This window comes from Euprymna scolopes, chromosome 14 (assembly GCF_053919585.1).
Source record: "Euprymna scolopes isolate OS-2025 chromosome 14, ASM5391958v1, whole genome shotgun sequence".
NCBI classification, from domain to species: Eukaryota; Metazoa; Mollusca; class Cephalopoda; order Sepiida; family Sepiolidae; genus Euprymna; species Euprymna scolopes.
In genome coordinates this window covers 76,638,500-76,662,296 of record NC_136495.1, presented here as the reverse complement: position 1 = coordinate 76,662,296, position 23,797 = coordinate 76,638,500, and the positions used below count along the sequence as shown (strand labels likewise).

Sequence of the window (23,797 nt, the reverse complement as noted above, 5' to 3'; positions counted from 1 at the left end):
TCAGGATTGGGGGTTGTGTAGACTGCATTGCTGGAGGTGGGTGGGCAGTTTGCGCATGCAGCGTCATGGCAGCAGCCAAAACACTGGAGAGGGATTCAGGGAGTGATTGGGAGGTCCAGGTACATCCTGTGACTGGGCATGTGAGCTGAATATTAGACATGATTGTATTGACAAAAGTGGGTATTCAGTGGCGCATAGATGAGTAGACACAACTTCCTATGAGCAGACAGGGGAAAGGAACTAGTAGGCGAGTGAAGGTGCAGGCCTCTACTGAGCAGTAGGTCTAATAGTCTTGAGAGGAGGGACTCGACGATCTTCAGGTTACCAATTCCTTCCGGCTCCTAAGAATGCGCTGCTGGTTACACTCTGGAACAATAGAAAGGGGTATGAGTAATTAATATGAGGGGCACAAGTACAATACTATCTAGTTAGATGGGAACATATTGAAACATTTTAGAGAAAAATAGTGTTTAAAGGTGTGTAACTCTTTGCCCTTTGTTATCTCCCTTGATCAAAATGGCAATTTGGAAAACAAAGCTATCTGCCCATATGTTGGCCAGCTAAGAACCGAGAAATATTCAATAGACATTCTTTCAATGACAGACATTTAAATACTTTAAAATTTACTTTTAAAAATATTTTTTAATCTATCCCTTATCCTTTATCGATATCTTTATTTTTATCTTATTTAATTTTCCATTTTCTAGCCTACTTTATCCTTTGCTAGATATCACAGATAATTTTATCTTGTTACCTAACCCTTTTCTCCTCTTCTGATGAGAAGCATTAGGCTTTGAAATTCCATGGTATAAAGAATTTCTATAACCTGTTTTTATATGTTATTTTCCTTATTAAACCGACAAAAAAAACTATATATACCTATATTTTATTTTGTTTTGAATTTATTATTATAATATGCTCCAACCTCAAGTGTTGAGCTTCTTACATCCTGATATGTCTCTGTATAAAAGATTTATTTGATTTTCTTTATTCCCACTTGATATATATATCTGTAACATTCATAAACAGAACCGAGTGAGAACATGATGGTCTAGTAAAGCTAGTTATGAAAATTTTTTTTGTATTTTCTGAGTTTTTAATTGTAAACCCGCCTGATTCCAAAAGCAAACATAAATTCAGTCAAATTTGAGATTTAGAGAAATTAATTTTGGAAATCTATAGAATATAAACCGACTTTTGTCTAACTCTGCTCTCGTGGGAAAGTAAGTAAATAGGTGTAGGTTAATTAATAACCTTTGTTAATTAAATAAAGAAAACATACCTTTCTTCTTTCAAATAAAATTCATATGGGAAGTTCTATCAACGGTTGACAAAAGAAAACAAAGCAATTAACACTTAACATTTTTAGCCATATACAGAGATGTAGAGAACACGTTTGTTTATTTACACGATTACAAATGAAGAGAGCGAGTGACATGCAGTTACTGGTTTTATATACAGTCAAAGGGAGATAACTCCGAGTTACTAAATGGTTAAATTGTATGTCAGCATAAACTCAGATGAGGGAAGCAACTCCAAGTTGCCCTAGCCCTTACATCACTGAAAAATAAGCAAAAATCTGGAGCTGTCAAAGGGAGACAACTCCTACAATTTTCACAGCATTAAAAACAGGATTGCAGTTAAAAATCTATCTCACATTAATAATTCCAACAAGAGAGACTAATCCATTTAAAACTGAACTGTAAATAAGAGAATGATCTGTCATTCTGCAAACTTGCACAAATTAATCAACAAGATAATTTTAATTAGTTGCTGCCTCATGTGACTGCTGACACATCAGTTCTCAATAAATTACTAAAGTTAAGCAACTTTGAACCTAGGCTATACAAATTGATGATCATTTAAGAATACCAGGTGATGTATGTCGGAGAACATCATCATCTCCCCTATCAGGGATATACAAGCAACTGGGGACTACTTGTGAATTTCATATTCCCATGAAACTTCCTTCTTTGGAGGAAGTCAGTGCGATCCATCTAGGGTGAATGCCAACTTGATTCATTAACATATGCTATAAAATTAAAACATCTGCCGCTCGATCACTACAAGTTGTCGTTATTTTCAAGCTACAATGCTTCGTGATTCCTAAATTAACAACCATTTCTTTCGTTACTCATGAGCACTAAGGCGAAAACTATGAGTAACTTGACAGGGTCAGTCAACTTATAATATTATAATGGAGATTATGTGTCTGTCTAATATAATTTCTGTCACTAACTAAACTACAATTCTTTAAATTTTTTTTTAACTCTCTTATTTCAGATTATTTCATTTTTAAATTGTTAATTAGCATCAAATAATCTTATTTTATTATATAATAAAGTGAGGCCAGTCTATTTACTGAAGTTTGTCATCAATGGCTTTCGATATTTGATTTTGACTAACTATATTTTGTTATTCTTGGGTCATGTTCTTCACCGCAAAAATATATCTTGATCAAGTTTCTTTAAAAAAGTACTTATTCTGACCCAAAAGTTTGTTAAAATGGAGAGATTTTTCAATAATGATGTAAAAAATCAGTGCCAGCTTACGCCATTAAAAAAACTGATCAACATTGTTATATCTATTTAAGCTTTACAATAAACAATTATATCTTCAAGAAATGTTAAACGATTTATTTCTTTAAATTACTTGTGTATCATATTAGTAAGTAAAATAATTTTATTTTATACAATTAATTAAAATGTTATTTCAGTAAATGATGCAAGCTGCTGATTATTAATCTTTAAGAATGAATTTCAACTGATATAAGCAGCTATTTATTGATCCTATTTCCAAAATAATTGTAATCTGTCTTCATTTGAAACAAATACAAAAACTAAATAAAATGTAGTACATTGAATCGTACTAACAATGCCAAGCATTACAAAGGCCCCAAATATATCTGTAATAATAAGCTAATTATTATTCATGAAAAATAATTTTTTATTAGCTCTTTAGCTCATTTATTACAAAAATAATCATGTCTTTCTTTACAGCAAATGTTAAAAAATTTCTTTACCAATAAATCCTATAGTTTTTTTTTTTAATACAGTGTTTTCACTTCTATAAAACCGGTGCTTATTAACTGATTGTTCCTTATTAGACCATATTTGACCTTGCATCGACTGCAACTAGATGCACTGAATGAATCAATCTTACAATTAAGTTTTTCTCTTAGGGTGACAATCTTTCTTTTTCTCTCTTAAAACAAATTAAAATAATTTGAAGATATCTTAAAAAAAGTAAATACTATATTACTTGAAATAAAATCTGCATGTTGTCTCACCTTACATCAATGAAATTAGATAATGGTGGAAATCTTTCTTTCTTCTTCCTTAAAACAAAAAAAATGAAAAAAAAAAATGTATTTCTATCATTTGGGGACAATCGGAAGAATTAATGTGTTTTTGGAGTTATTTTTCAGACAGTCTAAAAAAAAAACCTATGTTTCATATTTTTTGTGATTATTTAGTTTTTTATTTATTTATTTCTCCCAAAATCCAATATTTATAAAAAGAAATAATATGGAAGACAACACTATGTAATGTACTGGCAAGGAGATCCGACATTGCCTAGGATTGAATGAAGATAAATAGATGTTCTGATACTTTTATTGTTATTGAAATTGCTTATTTTTCAATCAAATCGATTGATTGCCCCTGCTTTAGAAAAGAGGGGATGACTTTCGAAAATATCGGTGAAAAAAGCGACCCCTCCCTGTGGAAAAGTGCTCAGCTGAGAGTGAAGAAATTAATGTTTTTAGCCAATTTTTTGGCATTTGTCGTCTGAAGTGTCGAGCATCAAAACGATATTGATCTTGTGAAAATCCGTCGCCTCTGTCAAAAGTTTTAGGCAGACATGCAAACATACATGCATAGATTTATATATTTGTTGCTCAAATTTTCGACCCAAACCGATTAAAAGGCTTGCCCTATCTCTGAATATCCTTTATATAAAATTTCACATGTTTAGACCAGAAATTGTCTGAGTAATTTGGTAGAGACTGCAGAGGTCAATTTTTTTAAACTTTGACCCCTTAACATTTATTGTTTTGGGCTCAAATCATGTTGTTAAATTAGATTCATGTCCAAGAAACCTATATCTAAAATTTCAAGTGTTTAGACCCAAAATTGGCAGAGTTATCAAAGGTCAAATCGTTGAACTTTGACTCTTTAACAGCCAAATTTCTGGCTAAAAACTGATTATAAAAATTTTCCTAAATCACATTACCCTGTATATCAAATTTCGAGTCTATAGACTGAAAATTGACAAAATTATTGTGTAGGGAAATGTATACACAGACAGACACTTTCACTTATATATATATATATATATATATATATATATATATATATATATATATATATATATAATTCATGTTGACATACCGGTTATTGTTAGATTACCTTAAGTTAAGATAACAATGAGCCTGACCAGTACCAGTACCATTTTGGAATACTAGCTGCTTCATGGACTGTGTTGGAATGTAAAAATTTCCAAATTAGCCTCTATTGGGAGAAATGCATCCTCAGTCTTAATAAGACATGCATCTAGGAGAAGGAAAACCACAAAGCCTGTGTGGATTTCGGACAACTTACTTGCGTGAAGCTTATGTGTCGAAATCAAAGGGAGAATCCATTTTTATTTTTTATTTGTACACACACATATACATGTTTTTATTCCACCAAAGATACAAGCAAAACTTCAGTTAGCTTTCTGCATTATAAAGAAATGATGTCACATGTTCAATACATTTTTTTAGACAGCTTGCGGTGAAGCAGCAACTGTTCCAGATGCACACGCAATGTAGGAATCTAAGTGAATCGCCTCGAGACTATTCGTTCATCAACCAATTTTTGATTAAGGAAATTAAGTAAGAAGAAATTAATTTTAGCTTATATTTTATAAGAAAAAAACTTTTTGGTCTTCCCCCTAGTGAACGAATCTCTTGCCCCCAATAAAACCTTTAAACCTGTTAGCAAGTGTGTTCCCATGCAAGAATTTTATTCATCTTGAAGTAAACAACTGACCCCGACCACTAGACGATGCAAGAAACAGCCATATGGAAAAAGCAGTGATCAAGAATGAGGACCCGATCACACATGTATATAAAATGAAGAAGCTTTAATTCATTTATTTATTGCGGACTATTATCTTCATCTTTTCTTGTTGTTTCACGACATTTCGGCCAACTATTCCTCTTCCCTTCGTCAGGTGGTAACCGTGATGGGATAGAAACTCCAAATCTCCTAACTGCATCCTCAGCAATTACTGCCTTCGACAGCTGTTGTCATCTCCCCACATTTGGACCAACTAAGTCTCTTGCTGGCTTTGGGTAGGATTGAAACCATTTTCTTCAGACAATGCTCACTTGGAATCACAGAGATTCAACATCTCTATCCACTGTGCCACAGGCCCCGAAGGTTGGATTTTTTGGTCTTATAAATCCATGTTTATTTATTATCTGATCTCCCATTGTCGGGTGTGTACCGAATGGTATATATTATTTAATTAATTGGAGTGTTTATTGAGATGAGTATTATTTATTCATTTATTTATTGCGGACTATTATCTTCATCTCTTTTAGTTGTTGTTTCACAAATTTCTATGGTTCCAGGTGAGCATTGTCTGAAAATAATGGTTTCAATACTACCCAAAGTCGGCCAAATGTTTAGTTGGTCCAAACGTGGTGAGACAACAACAGCTATGGAAGGCAGTAATTGCTGAGGATGCAGTTAGGAGATTTAGAGTCCCTATCCCGTTGTGGCAACCATCTGACGAAAGCCAGAGGAATAGTTAGCCGTAACGTCATGAAACAACAATTAAAAAAAAATGAGGATAATAATCCACCATAAATAAATCAATAAATAATACTCATCTCCATAAACATTCCAATTAATTAAATAATATAGAAGAAACTTTTATTGCATTTTTGATTACTCACCATTGATAACCCACACGTGCACAAGTATGCACTTGGAAAATGCATGCACTTTTCTTGTTTAACGTTAGTTCTGTCAACAGATTTTATTCAATGTTCTTTCAATTGGTACTTTTTATTATTTCACTTATCTATTATAATAAAGTCATATTTCTGTTCGTTTGTTCACAATTTGGTTAATATATACAAAAGGTACAATTTCACAAATAGATTTTAATACTGAAAACGGAATGGTATATCTTTTTATTCCTGCATTTCTCTATATATATTTATTTAAAACGAAATCAACATTCAAGAGATTATCTCATTTGCATATTACATTAAAGAAAATCTGTTTTAATAATTAGCTCTAAGTTTTTTATGGATATTAATAATAGAATTATTTTAAGTATTCTATTTAGAAATATTATATAAAGTTTATTTATGTAGTTTATTTTTAATTCAATTTATATTTAATTTATTTTTTGTCACCTGACAAAAGGAGGGTGCACCAGTAAATTCCCCCTTGTCCATTTGTCCATCAGCACTTTTCTCAATAGCTATGCCTTGGAAATTTTTGAAATTTTGCACAAACATTAAACATGATATGAGTAAAAAAAGTAACAGAACAGATTTTCTGGGAAAACTCTGGTTGCTCCCCTAGGGTTGCCTTCCAGGTTAAAATGGCTAAAATTGACACTTTTGTGCTTATTAAAAAAAATTGATGCCTTGCATTTTTATAAAACTTTCTGAAAAGTTGTAATTAACTAATTTCTATATAATTTTGTTTGTCTATACTTTGCGATAGCTCTTAGGTGTGACCCAGGGACTCTTTTAGAGCTTATAAAAACACTCCATTTTTGGGACTATTTTACCATATTTGTCCAAAATTTTCTATGTATGTCTATTTAGCAGTTTTGCATGGTGCTGAACTCAAATTTAAATATGTTAAGGCCTTGGAGACTTTTTTTTTTAGGGAGCAAATATAGACTTAGTCATTTGTTTTTTGCATGGTACAGAACTCAAATTTACATATGTTAAGGCTTAAAACTGCACCCTTTGTTCGTTTTCACCAGGATTTGACATCTCCTGGGGACTTTTGGGGCTAAATGGGAGGTGGGGTTAAATACCGAACTTAGTAATTTTTTTTATGTCTCGTTCACTGTGCACTCACGGGGACCATGCATGCTTCACTTGTTAATTATTAATATAAACAACATCAGCTGCATTAAAAAAACAGAAGTTTTCATTTAACCTATGAGTTATTTCCCTTTAAGCTGTGAGTTTTATTTCCTGTTCGAATTTCATAGATGAAGACTGCTATGTTTTATGCTTCCAAAAATCCAAAAAATGGTCAACTTTCAGGAAAATCGTAACAATTTAGGATATTTGGTGTATCTTAAATAGTATGTGACTAAACCCACCTCCCAGCAATATGATTTTTACCTGGCAATGCCAGGTATGTACAGCTAGTTTAATTATAAATATGATTTAAAATCTCTTTCACTAGTGAAAATTTCAATAAATTTGTAATTTTGTGATAAATTGTTGACCTTACAAGTCATTTTGTTTGCTTAAGCGTGTTAACACTGCAGTTTACCAGTTTATATTTTACATTTACAAATATTTAATGATCGGTTTTGTTTTCTATTTCCAGTTCAAATATGGTTGTGAATATTGCAGACAAATGTGCTTTCTATGTCAAGTGTTAGAATGCCAACACCCTATTTTCAACCAGTGAGTGAGTTCCGTCCGCATAGCAACATGGTGCCAGTGTCGGGGTCGTATCCGATGTTCAGTGCTCGTCAAAAGACTCAGCCGGTTGATTGGCGAAAAATTGCTGCTTTGAATGTTGATCAAATGGCGCAAGCATTTGATGTGAACATTTTGCAAGAGAATATTCACAGCATTACCTTCTGTGATATTGAATCCGAAGTGGTAAGTGCATTTTTGTGTCGATTAACGCTTCACACCAAAAACATCTGATTTGTTACATTCTGAATTTTTTAGATGAGGATTGATTATTCGTATTATTTAGATTTTTTTTGGACTACTGTTCTCATCTTGAATGTTATTTTCACGTTTCGATCGATGTAACCTCTGATCTTCTTCACATGTATCTTGTTGAACTCGGAGAATTTTTCTGTTGAACTTGGGAATCTGCACAGAATTTCAAATAGAACTCTTTATATAATCAATGAGGGTAGGATGATCTTGTTCTGTCAGCCTGAGTAGAAGTCCTATGTAATTTGCAATTGTATTTTGAGTGTTGCCACACTGAGGATTGAAGCTTCCACCTCTAGAAGAGTGTAACTTACAACTGAATTTTATCAAGTGCTTCATCCACTATGCCACGGTTGTAAAGTTATACTCTTCTGGAGGTAGAATATTAAATCCTCAATGTGAACGATACTCAAAATACAATTGTAAATTATTTAGGACTTCTACTCAGTCATGGCTGATGGAACAAGAGCATGCTATTCCTATGGATAAAATAAAGGTTTCCATTCGAAATTCTGTGCAGATTCCTGAGTTTGACAAAACAATTCCCAGATTCAACAAGAATACATCTGAAGAAGGTCAGAGGTTACATCAGCGAAAACACTGTGAAAATAAAACTCATGATGAGAATAGTAATCCGAAGAATCCAAATATTGCTGATTTGTTATTCATGTTTCTACAAGATGCTTCCAATTCTGTTTATCTTGTATAATTCATCAAAGTAAATACCATTATGAATGCAGCTGTTGACACTCTGAATTGTCTTTTAAACTAATAAAGAATGAATCCTTCTTTTTCTCAAATCAAAAGTAGCTGAAGTTGAAACTTCTAGCTTAAGTGTAGTGAATGGCACTGTAGAAAAAGAGGTGTTGTAGCTATCAAAGTTTTATACGAAATGCCTTTGATAGGGTTTGGCACAAAGGGTTGCTTCACAAACTTGCTAGCTATGGAATATTTGGAAATAACTTCTCATCCATCAAATCATTTCCTGCTAATAGATGTAGATGGATAGAAGTCTGAACTACTGTGGTGGTTGAATTAAGAAGTGATTCTTATAAATGCTAAAAAGCAAATGACTCTAATTGCTTACCCTCTTTCTTTCCTTGCTTCATTAGGATTCACTTTCTTCCTCACTTCCTAAAGTAAGTTTCACAGGAACGTTTGAACTCAAAATATTTTCCAACCAATGAAAATCATCTCAAGCCCCCAAAAGTAACATGTTCATGTAAAAATAGTAAGTTGGCATGAAGTTAGAAAATTCTAGAAGACCTGGTCAACAAAATCAGTTTTCTTTAGAATTCTCAAGCCAATGCACCTCAAACAGGACCCCAAGAACATATACTCTACATTCCCCTTGCTCTTTGGGGCTGGAGATGGCAAGCTGGAAAAGAATTCAATGACTCGCACACCAGCTTTCATCAACTCATACATATCTATACACACTTTAACAAGAACAAGTTAAATGCGTACATATACACAATGTTACACTGCCAAATACTCATATATGTATATTGTTATATAATCAACTATATAACGTTGTATATATATATATATATATATATATGTACATGTCAAGACAATGGAGATGGATGAGAATTCAAATGTGGAGAAAGTATATTTGAATAGAAGAGCTATTGAAGTTATAATGAAGTTTTTTCTTACCTTGATTATATGATTGGAGCACAGGGTGGATCAGATGCTTGTGTGACTGCAAAAGTTAAGAATGGATAGAGTAAGTTCATGGAGCAGCTGTCATTACTAACCAGCAGAGCGTTATCACTGTCGACCAAGGGAAGAGTTTTCTTACCTTGGTAATATCATTGGAGCACAGGGTGAAGCAGGTGCTAGTGTGATTAGAAGAGTTGGGAATGGATGGCGTCAAGGATGGCGTTTAAGGAACTTCTGCTATTACTAAGCAACAGAGAGTTATCATTGTTGACCAAGGAAAGAGGCTATCAGGCATGTGTACACAGTGTAGCGAATTATTGAAATGAAATCTGGCCAGTGATGGCTGAGAACACGCATTGCATGTCAACAGATGATATGAGAAGGATACGATAGATGGGTAATGTGTATCTTAAAAATAGGCCTAGTTTTGATGAACATGGAAGATTAAATATGGAGAGTATAGGGAGATATGTGCAGTGCAAGAGACTAAGATTGTATGGTCATGTTGAAAGCACAGGTGCAAGTTCTTGGATTATTAAATGTAGAACAGTTGTGGTAGCAGGTTCAGTTCAGAGGAAGGCCAAGAAAGATATGGAAGTGATAAAAATGGACTAGAGAGAAAGAAAGATAAATACAGACTTTGAAATAAATTAATTTGAAAGTAAATTTCTTAAAGCCATCTATCAAATTTCGGCATATAAAATGGATGTTAAACCGAATGATATTGATTCATATTTATAACATTAATCCTTATTAATCCTTAGATTTAATAGATTTAAAATTAGCAACAGACAAAATGGAGGTGGGGTGTAAGGTTTGCTTTGACAGTCTCTCTGTAAAAATTTACCAAAAAGCAGGTAATTATCTAATCAATATGTAATGTTCACTGATTATTAAATGATAAAATTATTAAAATTATAAAAATGTATTTTTTTTTACAATTGTGACACCTTGCACTGATGATTCCTGAAAGGATGAAACACTAGTGTTTGTACATATTTAATAATTATTATAGTAAATAATTATATTGCTTACATTACCCCTTGTCTCTATCCTAAAAATACAAAGCCAGAGCTGAACATATATTTTCTGTATGGGGAGGGAAATGAAGATTGTAAAAAAAAAAACAACTGCTTTTCAAATTTCGAGATTGGAAATATGAAGTTTGAATGCGTTTAATTGTTCATCTTTTGTGTTTTGAAGTGTGAAATTTCAGATTAACTTAAAATTGTTTTCATTATTTTTAGGAAAACCACTACTTTTAAATCTTTAAGAATAAATGAAGTTTTCTTCTAGAAAGCCCAATTTTTCCAATATAATATTAAATAGAGAATGCTTTGATTAATATACAAAAAAAAAACCTACAACAGTGGAAGTTTGAAAATTACAATAATTGTTTCTGCAATTTGTTGTTTATGTGAGTTGTTGTAATGTAAAGTGGCTGACAAGGACTACAAACAAAAAAATATAAAACTAAAAATAACATAAGATTGAAACTATTTTATCATAAATGTCGTTTGGATTTATAATTTAATTGTTAAAAATATGGTATTCACCTGTTGGTTGCATTTAAAATTTTAAAATTTATGGAGATGTTTAAATAAATATTTAGACATATCTATGCTTCGATTCTTTGAAAAATCTCACAATCTGGCATGGTGCTGTCATCCATTTGTTTACCATATTTTATAACAGTAACAAAAATGGGATTATTTGAAATTTAGGTATTTATGTTCTAATATTTTGCATATTCTTATAGCAAATCATCCTATATCTTATTTAGATATAAAAAAAATAGTTTAATTGATTCAAAAACCTTTTAAAAAAATATTTAAATTTTGTTTTCATGTTCAGTGAAAATTACAAAAATTGGGTAAAGATGTTTTTGAAAAAATTTAAAATTCGATTAAAAATGACAGAAAAAGTATTATATTATTCTACTTTTAATATAATAACGTTTAGGGTTTTATTTTTCTGGAATTTTTTCCAGAAAAATAAAACCCTAAATGTTATTATAATTGATATCTAAAATAGACAAATAGAGCAAAATAAAGACCATTCTTTCCTTAATTAATGATCTCTCCTACCATTCCTCACAATCTCATTGGTTGACATGTTCGGATATTCCAGATTGACCAAAACATCATTCAAAAAAGAACGCTACAGAAATTAACACAAACATCGCTTTCATGAGTAGAAGCATTACATATGAAATATTCCGATTACAAACTTTGTAATCTTGAAAAAAAAATTGATTTGCACTACATTTTAATTATTACCAGTAATATCTTCATTATCCTTATCACTAAGAAACAAGTTACTTGGTTTATTGCTTACTTGTTGTGTTATTTTACCAAATGGAAATTGGAGTTTTATATTTCCATTGCAGTTTACATTTATTTCATTTACAGTAACAAATATTTATTAATTATATTTTATTTTATTAATACAGATACAGTGACAAATCATTATTAATTATATTTTATTTTAGTTATAAAGATAACGAGACAGTAATTCGTTTTTACTAAACGGTTATTAGGGATGCTTTAGAAAAAAATTTCGTCTCATTTTATTTTTGTGTCGCCGATTCGATTTTTAAGTTTTCATGTTGGTTTACATTATAAATGCTTTACAAACTATGAATGGCTAAAGTTAATTCTTTTGTAGAACACCCCAGGTTGGTCCTCCAACCACGACGTGACTTCAGAAATCAAGGCTGAATCATCTGGGAAACGCTTTCCTTTCAAAAACAACTTCATGGCTAGGAAGAGGTGAAAGTCAGAGGGTGCAAGGTCAGGAGAGTAGGGAGGATGATGGAGGATTTCGTAACCACACACCCGTGCTTCTGATCTGGCGACATGCGAGTTGTGGACTAGAGCGTTGTCCTGCAGGAGGAGGGTACCTTTGCTGATCTTGCCCCACCTCTTGATTTTGATAGCTTCCCTTAATTTCCTCAAAAATGAAGCATAATAGGCTCCTGTAATTGTTGTACCCTTTGCCAGGAAATCTATCATCACTACTCCGTCCTGGTCCCAGAAGACTGTGAGCATGACCTTGCCAGCGGAGAGCTGCACCCTTGCCTTCTTTGGAGGTGGTGAGCCCAAGTGCTTCCATTGCATTGACTGGGCTTGGGTCTCTGGATCATAGTGATAGACCCAGGTTTCATACTGTGTAATCAGTTTTTTGAAAAACTTTGACTCATTTTCTTGGCACATCTCCAAATTCATCCTCGAGCACTCAACGCATTCTGGCTTCTGGAATGGTGTGAGCAACCTGGAAATCCATCTGGCAGACACCTTATGCATATGCAAATGGTCATGAATGATAGTTTCCACCACAGACCCTGTACTAATCTTGACATCTTAGGCTATTTGGCGAATAGTAATGCGCCGATCTTCCAAAATGGCAGCCTCAACTTGATGGACAGATGCCTCATCAATGACAGAAGGGGGGGGGGGGGCAACCAGGTCTGGAAGCTGTTTCCACAGACTTCCCAGCCATGTTTGAATTCACGATGCCAGCGTTTTACAAGACCATATGATGGGGCATTATCACCATAAGTTTCTTTCATTTCATCAAAAGTCTCCTGTGGTGTGCGTCCTTTCAAATACAAAAACTGGATCACTGCTCGACATTCAACAGGCTCCATTTCACACCTGACTCAGTTCAAACACCTGTAAAAAAGAAACCACAATTAGTTCAGATCTGTAATTTGCCACATAACCCGTAGAGATATAAATCATTGCACATGCAAAATTTCAGCTAGATCAGACAACTGGAAGTGGGTCAGGGGCATTACTTATTGCACACCCCTCGTATTCCACCATTACATCTTAATTTGCTTCAGTTTGTATCTATCAGTTACACCTCTGCATTGTATTGCCTTTTATAAGTTAGTTTTATATATACACTAAACAATGCTTCAATCCAACTACATTAATCTCTTTTTTATAACATCTATATATTAATACGATAGTGTGTGTGTTATTTTCTGTGTCACGCTTACATCTGGGTTGTTTAATTGTTATGTACTTCCATTTCTTGTCATAAATAATTAATTTTATGAATATTCCTCATAAGTTTTGGTTTTGGTTTCGATTATAACTGAGGGCACTCCAGTAATCTAATGTTTTTTTATAAATAATCTTATCAAGAATTCTTCATAAGTTTTGGTTTCAGTTTCGATTATGGTTGAAGGAATCAAGTTATATATATATATATATATATATATATATATATATATATATATATATATATACACACACACATATATTTTTTTCATAAGTTGTTATTTCGGTTTCGATTCAAGCTAATGCACCCAAGTCATATGGATATATTTTTTTAATTTTTGAAATCACAACTTTATAATATATAAAAATCGATAGAACATTACCTTTATAATAATATATTCGAAATCTGCAAGAATTAAAATATATTTAAGTGTACTTTACAACCGGGCTTTGCCGGGTGTTCATGCTAGTTTTATAGTTTTAACAAAAAAGCTACAAGAGCATCTCCATTCACACTGAACATCTACAGAATGCCAACATCAATATATTACATATGAATGAGTCCCCTGTGGAATTTCCACAGGTCCCGTTAGTTATTATTAATTGAACAACATGTATTGATTTCTTTAACACCAAAATTAAAACCATGTTTTTTGTTTTTTTGTTTCATTTAGGATATGAGATTAGTTGACCCAAATTATGTGAAGCTATTCAAATTGTCGCAATTGACAATTGAGTATCTTTTGGTAAGTAATGTTTCTTTTATTGAAATATCAACAGATTTGTCAAGTCTAATACACATCAGTTATTGATCTGTTCTGTGTACATGTATTTCAGCATGCATGATATTGTAAATCTACGAGATGATGTGATTTTAATCTGAAAGTTTAATTGTACAATTCTGTATCCCCATGATTAATATTAGCTAATAAAAATGACAGTGAATGACCTCGCAAGGACGATAAAATAACCGGACGATTCTGTATGCAAATGATTTGCTTTATAGTCAACCACTGATGTTTCAAGCTAAATAAAAACTGGTGTATTTGTCATTCGGCAGAGGACTGTTGGCATTATGGCATCATTATGTTAAGTAGTGGTTCACAAAGTTGGACTTGTATTTTTTGTGTCTTAGTTGTGTTTATTTGTTATGTGCAATTTATTGGTGTTTGATGTGTTATATGGAAATCTGAATGCAACCATGAAAGAAAACACATCTTATTAAGAAATCCGGTACTGTTTTCCATTGCAGAACAATGCGTCCAGTGTAAACACAGCTTATAAATAGTTATCAAATAGTAGTTTTTCACTTGAAAGCAGTGAAAAAATTGATGGTAAAATAACCAATCGGGTTGATGTGAGGTTAATGTATTCCTCGTTTATACTCAACCAATGACAAAACACTTTTTATTGGACACTGCATGGTTGCAAATGGTGCAAAAAATTGTTGCACTAAATGTCACTTCCTCCTTCCTTACAAGAACACTGAATAGGAGAAGAATTTAGTCACAGTGTTTTATTGTAGCTTAATTTCGGTGTTTTCTGAAAAACAAAGAAGAGTTTGTTGTTGGTTTTATTTAGGTCATCGGTTATAGTCAACTAATGTACTTCCTAACTTTCGGCATAGTGCTATCGGAAGTGATGACAAGGCAAATCAGTTCCTTCACTTTTTTCATTAATGCCTATATCTTCCTTATGTATTCTTTTTATTATGTTTTTTTTTCCGATGTTTTTTTTTTTTTTTTATCTCATTTTAATTAAGAATTATTAGAATTAGTTTTTTAAAGAATTATTGAAAACAGTTTTTGCACACTTTGTTACTTTTTTTTTTTTTTTTTTAAAGAATTATTGAAAACACATGTATAATTTTGTTAATTTTTATTGTATATTTTTCTTATATTTTATTTCAATAAATCGCTTCACAATAGAAATACTGGAGAACAATAAATGTGAAGGAACAGATTTGCCTTGTCATCGCTTCTAGTAGCAGACACACCGGAAGTTAGGAAGTGCATTAGCTGACTATAACCAGGCCATCAGTTACAGTTTGCTATGCCTTTTAATTTTTCTCACATATTTACTGTTGAATTAAATGTTTCGGCAAAGAGAATGTTGATGGTATTGTGTTGTGTTAAATAAATTTATTTTTATTATCTCTATATTTATAAAAGTGAGAATGTGTTTGTGTGTGTGAGGACAACTGTCAACATATATACTCAATGAATTTTTGATCTACAGACTTGAAATTTGATATATAGGGTATTCAAACATGTGGAAAACTTTTTAATCAGTTTTCATCCGGAAAAAAAGAAGGGCTGCTACAATTGAAAAATTGGTACGGGGGGGGGGATCATTGGCTTTTTATATTTGTAACTGTTTCACAAATGTGTATATGCAAATCGTTCTCATGACAGTATAAATCGGATTGAAAACACTTTTTAAAGATAGTGTCCGTCTGGCCTAATAGTTATCATACTTGACTCACTGTCTTTATATTTTGGTTTTGATTTCAGCTTGAGTATTTTTTTTTGTTTTTTTTACTTACAAGCAATGAACTGTTGAGAAAAAAACATGATGCTCGCATGCACATGCCTCAGTTTATTTCAGTTTTTTTTACTTTTTTTTTTTTTTTTTTTAAGTAATATAACTTCATGTTTAATACTGGGTAACGCCAGATACATCTGCTAATTAGGCTACTAACTTAAAATTAATGCACTAGTCCATCCGTGTGATATGTGTCGAATTTTTGATAAATTGATTATTTGTTAGTTTTCTTATTAAAAATGAATTCTGAATTACCTCTCTATATAATGAAAGTGACCTTGTTGATCTCTGCCAAGCTACTCTGTCAATTTTTGGTCTACAAACTTGAAACTTGATATATAGGGATGTTAACCTGTGAAACAAATTCGATTTGATTTTGTATCTGGTAAAAGTAGCTGTTAAGGGATCAGAATTTAAAAAAATTGGAACTTGGCAGGCGTAAGTCTACTAAATGTGTTACTTATACGCCTATGCAAATATACATTTCACACTGTTATTTTTAAAGTTTTGTTATTGCATATAGACCTAGCTCAGATGGTAACATAATGCTGGAGAGCTATGTTCTAGTTTCGATTCTAGCTGATGGCAAACAAATCATAAATATTTTTTTTAAACTTTTGAAAGCACTACAATATATCGGCTACAATGTAATAATCAACAGAGAATTGGCTCTATTATAATAAATACGAAATATGCATAAATTAAAGTATCATATTTAAGAGTATTTTATGACTGGGCAATGCCAGGTGGCTTGCTAGTCAAAACTATTTAAGTTCTCCATTGTTTCAAATATGATAATGTCACCTGTGTCAAAGGGTTATGACCTGATTAAGACATCTAATTTTAACAGGAAAATAACCTTTATTAAAATTGGTTCTTATTTAAAATTCAACCTAATTAAAAAAAATATGAAAAATACAGAAAAACTTTGATGTATGTACCCATCATGAAGCAAAGATGGCACATTCCAAAAATCGTGTAAACTGATCAGGTAGTTTTATTTTTAACTAAGAAAATTAAATTTTATGAGTAAGCAAAAAGAGACTGTCTAGCATCGCCATCTTCAATAAAAACAAAATTTAGATAAGTTCACAATAATTCAGATTTGCGAGATCAGTCTTGTAATGCTACTGAGTTCACATAAATCACTTTATATCGTTTAAAAATTATTTTCTTTATAAAAATAAAACTACTTGATCTATTTATAGGATTTTTGGAATATGACATTTCTCTTTCCGTGATGGGTACATACATGATAAAGATTCTTCTATAGTTTTTTGTTTATTAGGTTGAATGAGAACCTTAAAGTTTTTTTTTTTATTACAATCAAATGAATAAATTAGAATAAAATCTGACGACTTTTCTATACACTCTCATGTAAATATTTCTTATATCAGCATTACTTTTAAATTTAAACAATTCAGAAACAAAGTTTTTTTTTTTAATTATTATGATTAACTATGCATCTGTAATTTAAAAAAGTTTTAATAACATTTTGATTCATGGATTATGAAAATATTTAGTTCTTTCATTCATTAGGTATGATCATAATAAAGGTGGAATTTTTGATCTGCAAAGCAAATAATAACAGTAAAAACTTGTAAAATAAAATTGATTCATTATAGTTTTTGCAGCATTCTCAAGAAGAAAGATTTTAAAAACATCTCATATTTTTTCTTTGTTTTACTCTATGTAAAACAGATGAAATTTAAAAAAAAATCCCCCAAAGCTAAAAACAGGAAAAATGGAAATGAATGTTATTTCTACATATTTTGACATAAACAATGAAAACAACATGATTTTTAAAATTCTCTCAAAAATCAAATAATTGATCAATTTCGGTAATTTTTTTTACAGACTTATTTAAAAAAAGGCGAACTATATATAAACTGAAATAAAATAATATACAAAAAAATTCTCATATTTTACTCCCACTTCCTCCCCCAACACGATCTTATCAGATTTTTTGGGGATGAGGGGGATTCTCATGCTTTTTACATATTAAAATATACTGGAATGATGAAATAAAATACATTTAATTCTGGGTCACAAACGTTGCCGATTGATATGATTTTTATCGATTTTTCAGAAAAAAAGTAGTTAGAAAATATATAAGAATTATTTAAGTTTTATGAAATTTAAAAAAATTATTATTTACATTTGACAGTTTTTACCTATGTAATTTCAAACGATTTCTGGAATTATTTATTTAAAAAAGTTTTTCAAGGTTTATGAAAACAAAATGTGGAAAATTCAGTCTTAAAACTTATGTATAAACAGAAAATAAATCAATGCTGTTTTTGAATAGTGAATGATTAAAAATTATATCTAGAAATCGAACATGACTATGGCACTTCATTGATAAAAATCATAGCGTTACTCGTTTCTTTTGTCAGAAAAAAACTATAATTTCTAAACCAAGTAACTGAAACAATTATGATTTAAGAGTTAATTAATTTTTTTTGGGGGGGTGGGGGGGGGATGGAAAATAAGCTTCCAATAAAGTTAATTTAAGGATTTAGTTAAGATTTTTAAAAAAGCTTTGTTTTAGGAATTAAAAATTGATATTTCCTAGAATAAAGAAGAATTTAATAAAAATAATTTAGATATTAATTTTTTGGGGCTACAAAATTACAATATGGAAAATTAATATTAAAGGAAATTTTGTCAGGTTCCATCTCAAACCGGAAGTTAATTGTTTTAAGTGTTGTCTGCTTAAAATGTGAAATTTTTCTGAATAACATATTTATATATGTCTGTTTCATAATATTTCAAGCCAAAGATAAGACTTTTACTGTTATATTTCACATGGATAATGATTAAACAAACAAAAACTTTTAAAGCATATAATATATTTGTACTAAGTTTTTTTCCTATATTTTTAATGTTTTATAAGATCTGATCTCTGTATATCTGCAATGCCATTCTAATATTCTCATTTTTTTTATGTTTAAGTTATTTTGTGACGTTCGTCCATTTTATTCAATGTAAAATAAAGATTGTTTATATGCGATTTAAACCCTAATCCTTGCTCTTCAATATAGAATAAAAATTACGATGAATTAATTTTATTTTCCTAGTTTTTACTTGTATTTTTTTGTTATGGGTGTCGACAATTAGTGTCATACCTAATATTCATCGATTAAATTAAGAGAATTAGTCTTTTATGTCTGCTTGAATAAAATTTAAATACTAACAAAGATACACTTGCAAACCCTATATATTCTGATTTAGTATGATCTCGAGCGGTTTATGATAAAATAATGTTCTAATATTCATTCATTTTGGGATCACTAGGAACCAAATTAATAATTGCAGTCAAAAAAAATATATCCTCTCATACAAGCAATCAAGGGGAATAATTCTATAAATAGTTTTAAAGTTATTTCCCCTGAACCAATTAACATTAAAAATGATAGGCATTTAAAAAACGATAATATTTGTAGAATTTGAACAGGGAGTAGGAGTATACCTGGATCCTTATAATTTCCAAAGCAGTGCCGATTCACTAGTATTGAATATTTTGATTTTTTTTTTTCTAATTATTAATGCTTTTTTTTTTTTTTTTTTAAATTATTCCTTAATGTATCATAATAGTATGACAAGATGTGTGTGGGTGTGTGTGGGTTCATTCCCCAAGAACTCTGAAACGGTAAGACCGATTTTTTGATATTTCACACAGATATGTTTTATGACCCTGGGAGTGTTCTTAAACAAGTTTTGTTTCAGAATACTTCTGATAAGTATAAAAAATTAATGATCGAAAAAATCCCATTAAAGAAAGAAGAGTCCGATTTTGACTAAAGCTAACACATATACAGTCTAACATCACAAATGCATTTGAGAAATTTTAACATGCATAAGCAGAAGGGCTCGACATATAAAATCAATAGTAGGCTCCTTGGTAGGACAGGGATGTGTTCAAAATGAATGTTTCTGTTTAGAGCACAATTGAATACTTGAATTTTGAGTTTTAATTAAAACAAATAAGCAAATAATTTTATAAGGTGTGTTGGAATTTTATCTTGCTCCCAGATAAATTCGACGCTAAAGTAACTAACCTGAAAAAAAAAAACAGCATGAAACAAAAGAGGGGGAGGGGGTAAAGAATAAAATATAAAAGTTTTGTTTTGAAATGAAGAAGAGATTTTATTTACAATAATAAGTTGCAAATGTTTCCCTTTGCAGGCATTAAACTTATGAAACGCCAAGGTAACATGCAATGAAAAAAATAACACTGGTTCTTATAAAGATGTGTGTATCCATTAACGAATTCAATAATAATATTCAAAATAGTATCTCCTAATCACACTCGCATATGAAATTAATTTTAGGAGCATACTCACAAATTGAAAGCCAGTCAGGCACGTGCCTTTTTCTTTTTTTTGTTTAAAGTCCTTTTAGAATTTTCTCTCCCTCCATGTTTGTGTGCAAACCGTAGACACACAGATGGATTTCAAAAGCAAGACCGCATCGCTTGCCCGGGATTTTCTTATTTATAGAAGGTTCCAAAATTCCTTGTCACGTAAAAAAGGTATTTTCTTTAAAATAATTTCACTCCTTCTAAAATACGTGCAAAACCGTAGTCACGTAGTTAATTTTCAGAAGTCTGTCTCGTCACATACCCGGGGTTCTTGTCGGGTTTTCTTCTTTTTTTTTCATTTTCAGCGCCGGGCAATGAACCAGACATCCAATCTCCACGTCCGCGGAATTTCAAAAGAGGGTGAAATACGCGCTGGGCTCGTGACGTCATCACGGAGCTAGCATTTCCCTTTTCTCAAATTAAAGGGAGTTTCGTACAAACCTAAAATACATGAAACTAAAGATCATAAAGGATACAAAACACAAAAAATCATATATAAGAACCAGATAAAAAATAATAAATGTAAACAGGGGGGATGCACCATTATTGGTACAAAAAAAATTCCAACAGATAAGCATTAGGTTCTCTACAGTGCAATGTAGACTACAACGTATTGTGAACTAAGTCACTGCAGAAAAGTATGTCAGCTTCCTCCTTGTGTACTGTGACGGGTCCCCAAGTAGAGCCAGCAATCAATCAATTCGATTGACAAAAGGACGGTTTCACTGATTTTGATGACAATAAAAATATTGGAAGCATGGAACATTCATTGATCCATATTCATGACCGGGTAATGTCGGGTCTCCTTGCTAGTTTTTAATAAATAAAGATATTTTTTACTGATGAGGGGAACAAAATGAGTTTTTTTTTTTCTTTAAAGATGGATGCTTATGCATTTAGTCGTCTGTAATGAAAATGGCTGAATTTTTTTTTTTTTTTTTTACAAGTGAATCACTACTTATCAAGGTCCAAGGGCCACACGAGGATAAGATTTAATGAATGTATGGTGGTCACCAGAACAACAGCGTAGTAATCATTAATGGTGGAAATTGGATATAATTTGATTATTTAAGGGGCTCACTCAACAAGAACTTGTTTATATTGGACTAGTTCTAGAAAAGAAGCTTTGTTCATGGTATCTGTGTTTAGATTTAGGCACAGGTAGATAGTGGGATAGCTAGACGAGTATTTTTTTTATTTAAAGTCTGGCAAGGGGGTCCATAGATTGAAGCTCATACGAACTTGCAATGAAGGTTAATGTTGAACTTTTTTTTTTGTAGTGCAGCCAATGTAATGGGCCATATTTCATGTATGACCCTCTTCTTGAAAGGGATTTCTCATGACTCATCTAAAAACTAGTAAAGATTGCAGCATCCACAAAAGATAATGATTATAATGAATTGCCAGTTTGACTAGAATGAACTCCGCATATCAAACAATTCTTGACACAGAACCCATAATTAAAATGTTGTTTCTGTTCATGGACATCTTTAACATCAGTTGAGTTCTTAAAACCTGAAATCTTCCTAAAAAGGCAACCATGGGCTTTTGATATCTGGGAATGGAAAATTGTCAAAATGAGGCTCCTCTAAAGCTTTTATTTAAAGGTTTCTAAAAAAATAAAATAGATACTTAATTCTTGTGTCTGTGTAGATTAGTGATCTTTTTAAACCATTGCATTTCAGGTGACAACATTATGTACTTAGGTGTCATGTCAGAATTAGTATAAATTCCAAAGATTGTAAATAAAAGTGATCCAGTAGGAAAATAATTACAAGTAAAAACAGAATTTATTGAGTCATCAAGTTTTATCGTATATTTTTATGTGGAAGAATTCAGTATGATAAATGACTTATCTACCGTGACTTAAATTGACTTAAATCAAAAGTCCGCCATTTTTAAACACAACATAATACATCAAGCACTTCATCTACTGGATCAGTTTTTGTGATTTTGGAATCTATACTAATTTTGATGTGACATGTGAGTATGTAATGTTTTCACCTGAAATGAATTGGTTTAAAAGATCACAAATAGAAACAAGCACCTTAAATCACATTACCTTTCGGACCACAGGATGAAGAGTCTCTGTATCTGCTCAATTTTGGAACATCAGCGATACTTATTTGACACTTATTTAAAAAAAAACAAAAATACAAAAAGTATAGACAAATCTTTATGATGCTGTCATGGAACAAAGTTGTCATATTCCAAAAATTACATAAATTGATGAAGTAGTTTTTTTTATTTGAAAAAAAAATCAAATTTTATGATGCACCGTATGGGACAGGTAGTACAGATCTTTTTTAAAGATGCATTAAAATTCAAGGGCAGACAACACACAAGAGTGGACAACTCGATTTAACTAACAAGATTTATCTATTTCTCCATAAGTAAGAGATTATAAATGACTGCCAAAAATACTTAATTGCTAAAAATCGTCAAATTTGATTTTCTTAAAAAAAAAACTACTAATCAATTTATGTGATTTTTGGAATATAACATTTTTGTTCCATGATGAGTAGGTACACCATAAAGATTTTCTGTATTTTGATTTTTTTTTTTTTTTAAATAAGTGCAATTCTAAATATGCACCACAAATTGCTAAAGAACTACAATAAGACTAATAAACAAAGAACAATGAGAAGAAAACATTATTTTTATTGTGATTGTTGTTTTCCTTGCAGAATTCCCAAGATTATTTGACTCATCAACTCACACTTCTAGAAGAGAATATGGAACAGTATAAACAAGTACGTTTGAGGTTTTGAGAGCTTGAAAAAGTCTTCATATTTTAATTGCCATTTCATATGCTTAGCATGAATTTTTGTTGTAAAAGATGAAAACGTTTCTGAAATTTTTGGATGAGGATTCGTTATTTGTATTATTTCAATTCTTCAGACTACTATTTTCATCTTGAATATCATTTTCACAACGTTTTGGTTGAAGTAACCTCCAACCTTCTACTGTTTGAACCCGGAAATAGTTCTATTAAATTCGGGAATTTTGACAGAATTTTGAACAGAACCCTTTATTTGCTTCATGGGATTAGCATGCTCTCGTTCCATTAGCCATGACTGGATAGAGGTCCTAAGTAATTTGAGACTGCTTGGCATAGTGGTTAGAGTACTTGGAAAAAATCAGTTGTAAAAGTGATATCCTCTTGAAGGTTGATGATTCAATTCTCAGTGTGGGCAACCAAACAATACAATAGTGAATTACTTAAAACCTCTATCCAGTCATGATTGATGGAACAAGAGCATGCTACATTTATTAGGTAAATAAAAG

General features: G+C 31.5%; 1 protein-coding gene across 4 annotated transcripts in view; it reads left to right on the top strand.

The window, feature by feature from the left end:
• LOC145293104 (uncharacterized) overlaps positions 1–23,797 on the top strand; it is a 121,886-nt gene that overhangs the window by 11,309 nt on the left and 86,780 nt on the right. For all 4 annotated transcript variants that reach the window (XR_013869666.1, XR_013869664.1, XR_013869665.1 and 1 more), the window contains exons 2-4: positions 7,581–7,861; positions 14,277–14,348; positions 23,197–23,262. Coding sequence is in view for 1 of the 4 variants with exons in the window: in XM_080139481.1 (XP_079995607.1) it covers positions 7,622–7,861; positions 14,277–14,348; positions 23,197–23,262 (378 nt within the window). In the remaining 3 variants the exon portion in view is untranslated. The remainder of the gene's footprint in view (positions 1–7,580; positions 7,862–14,276; positions 14,349–23,196; positions 23,263–23,797) is intronic.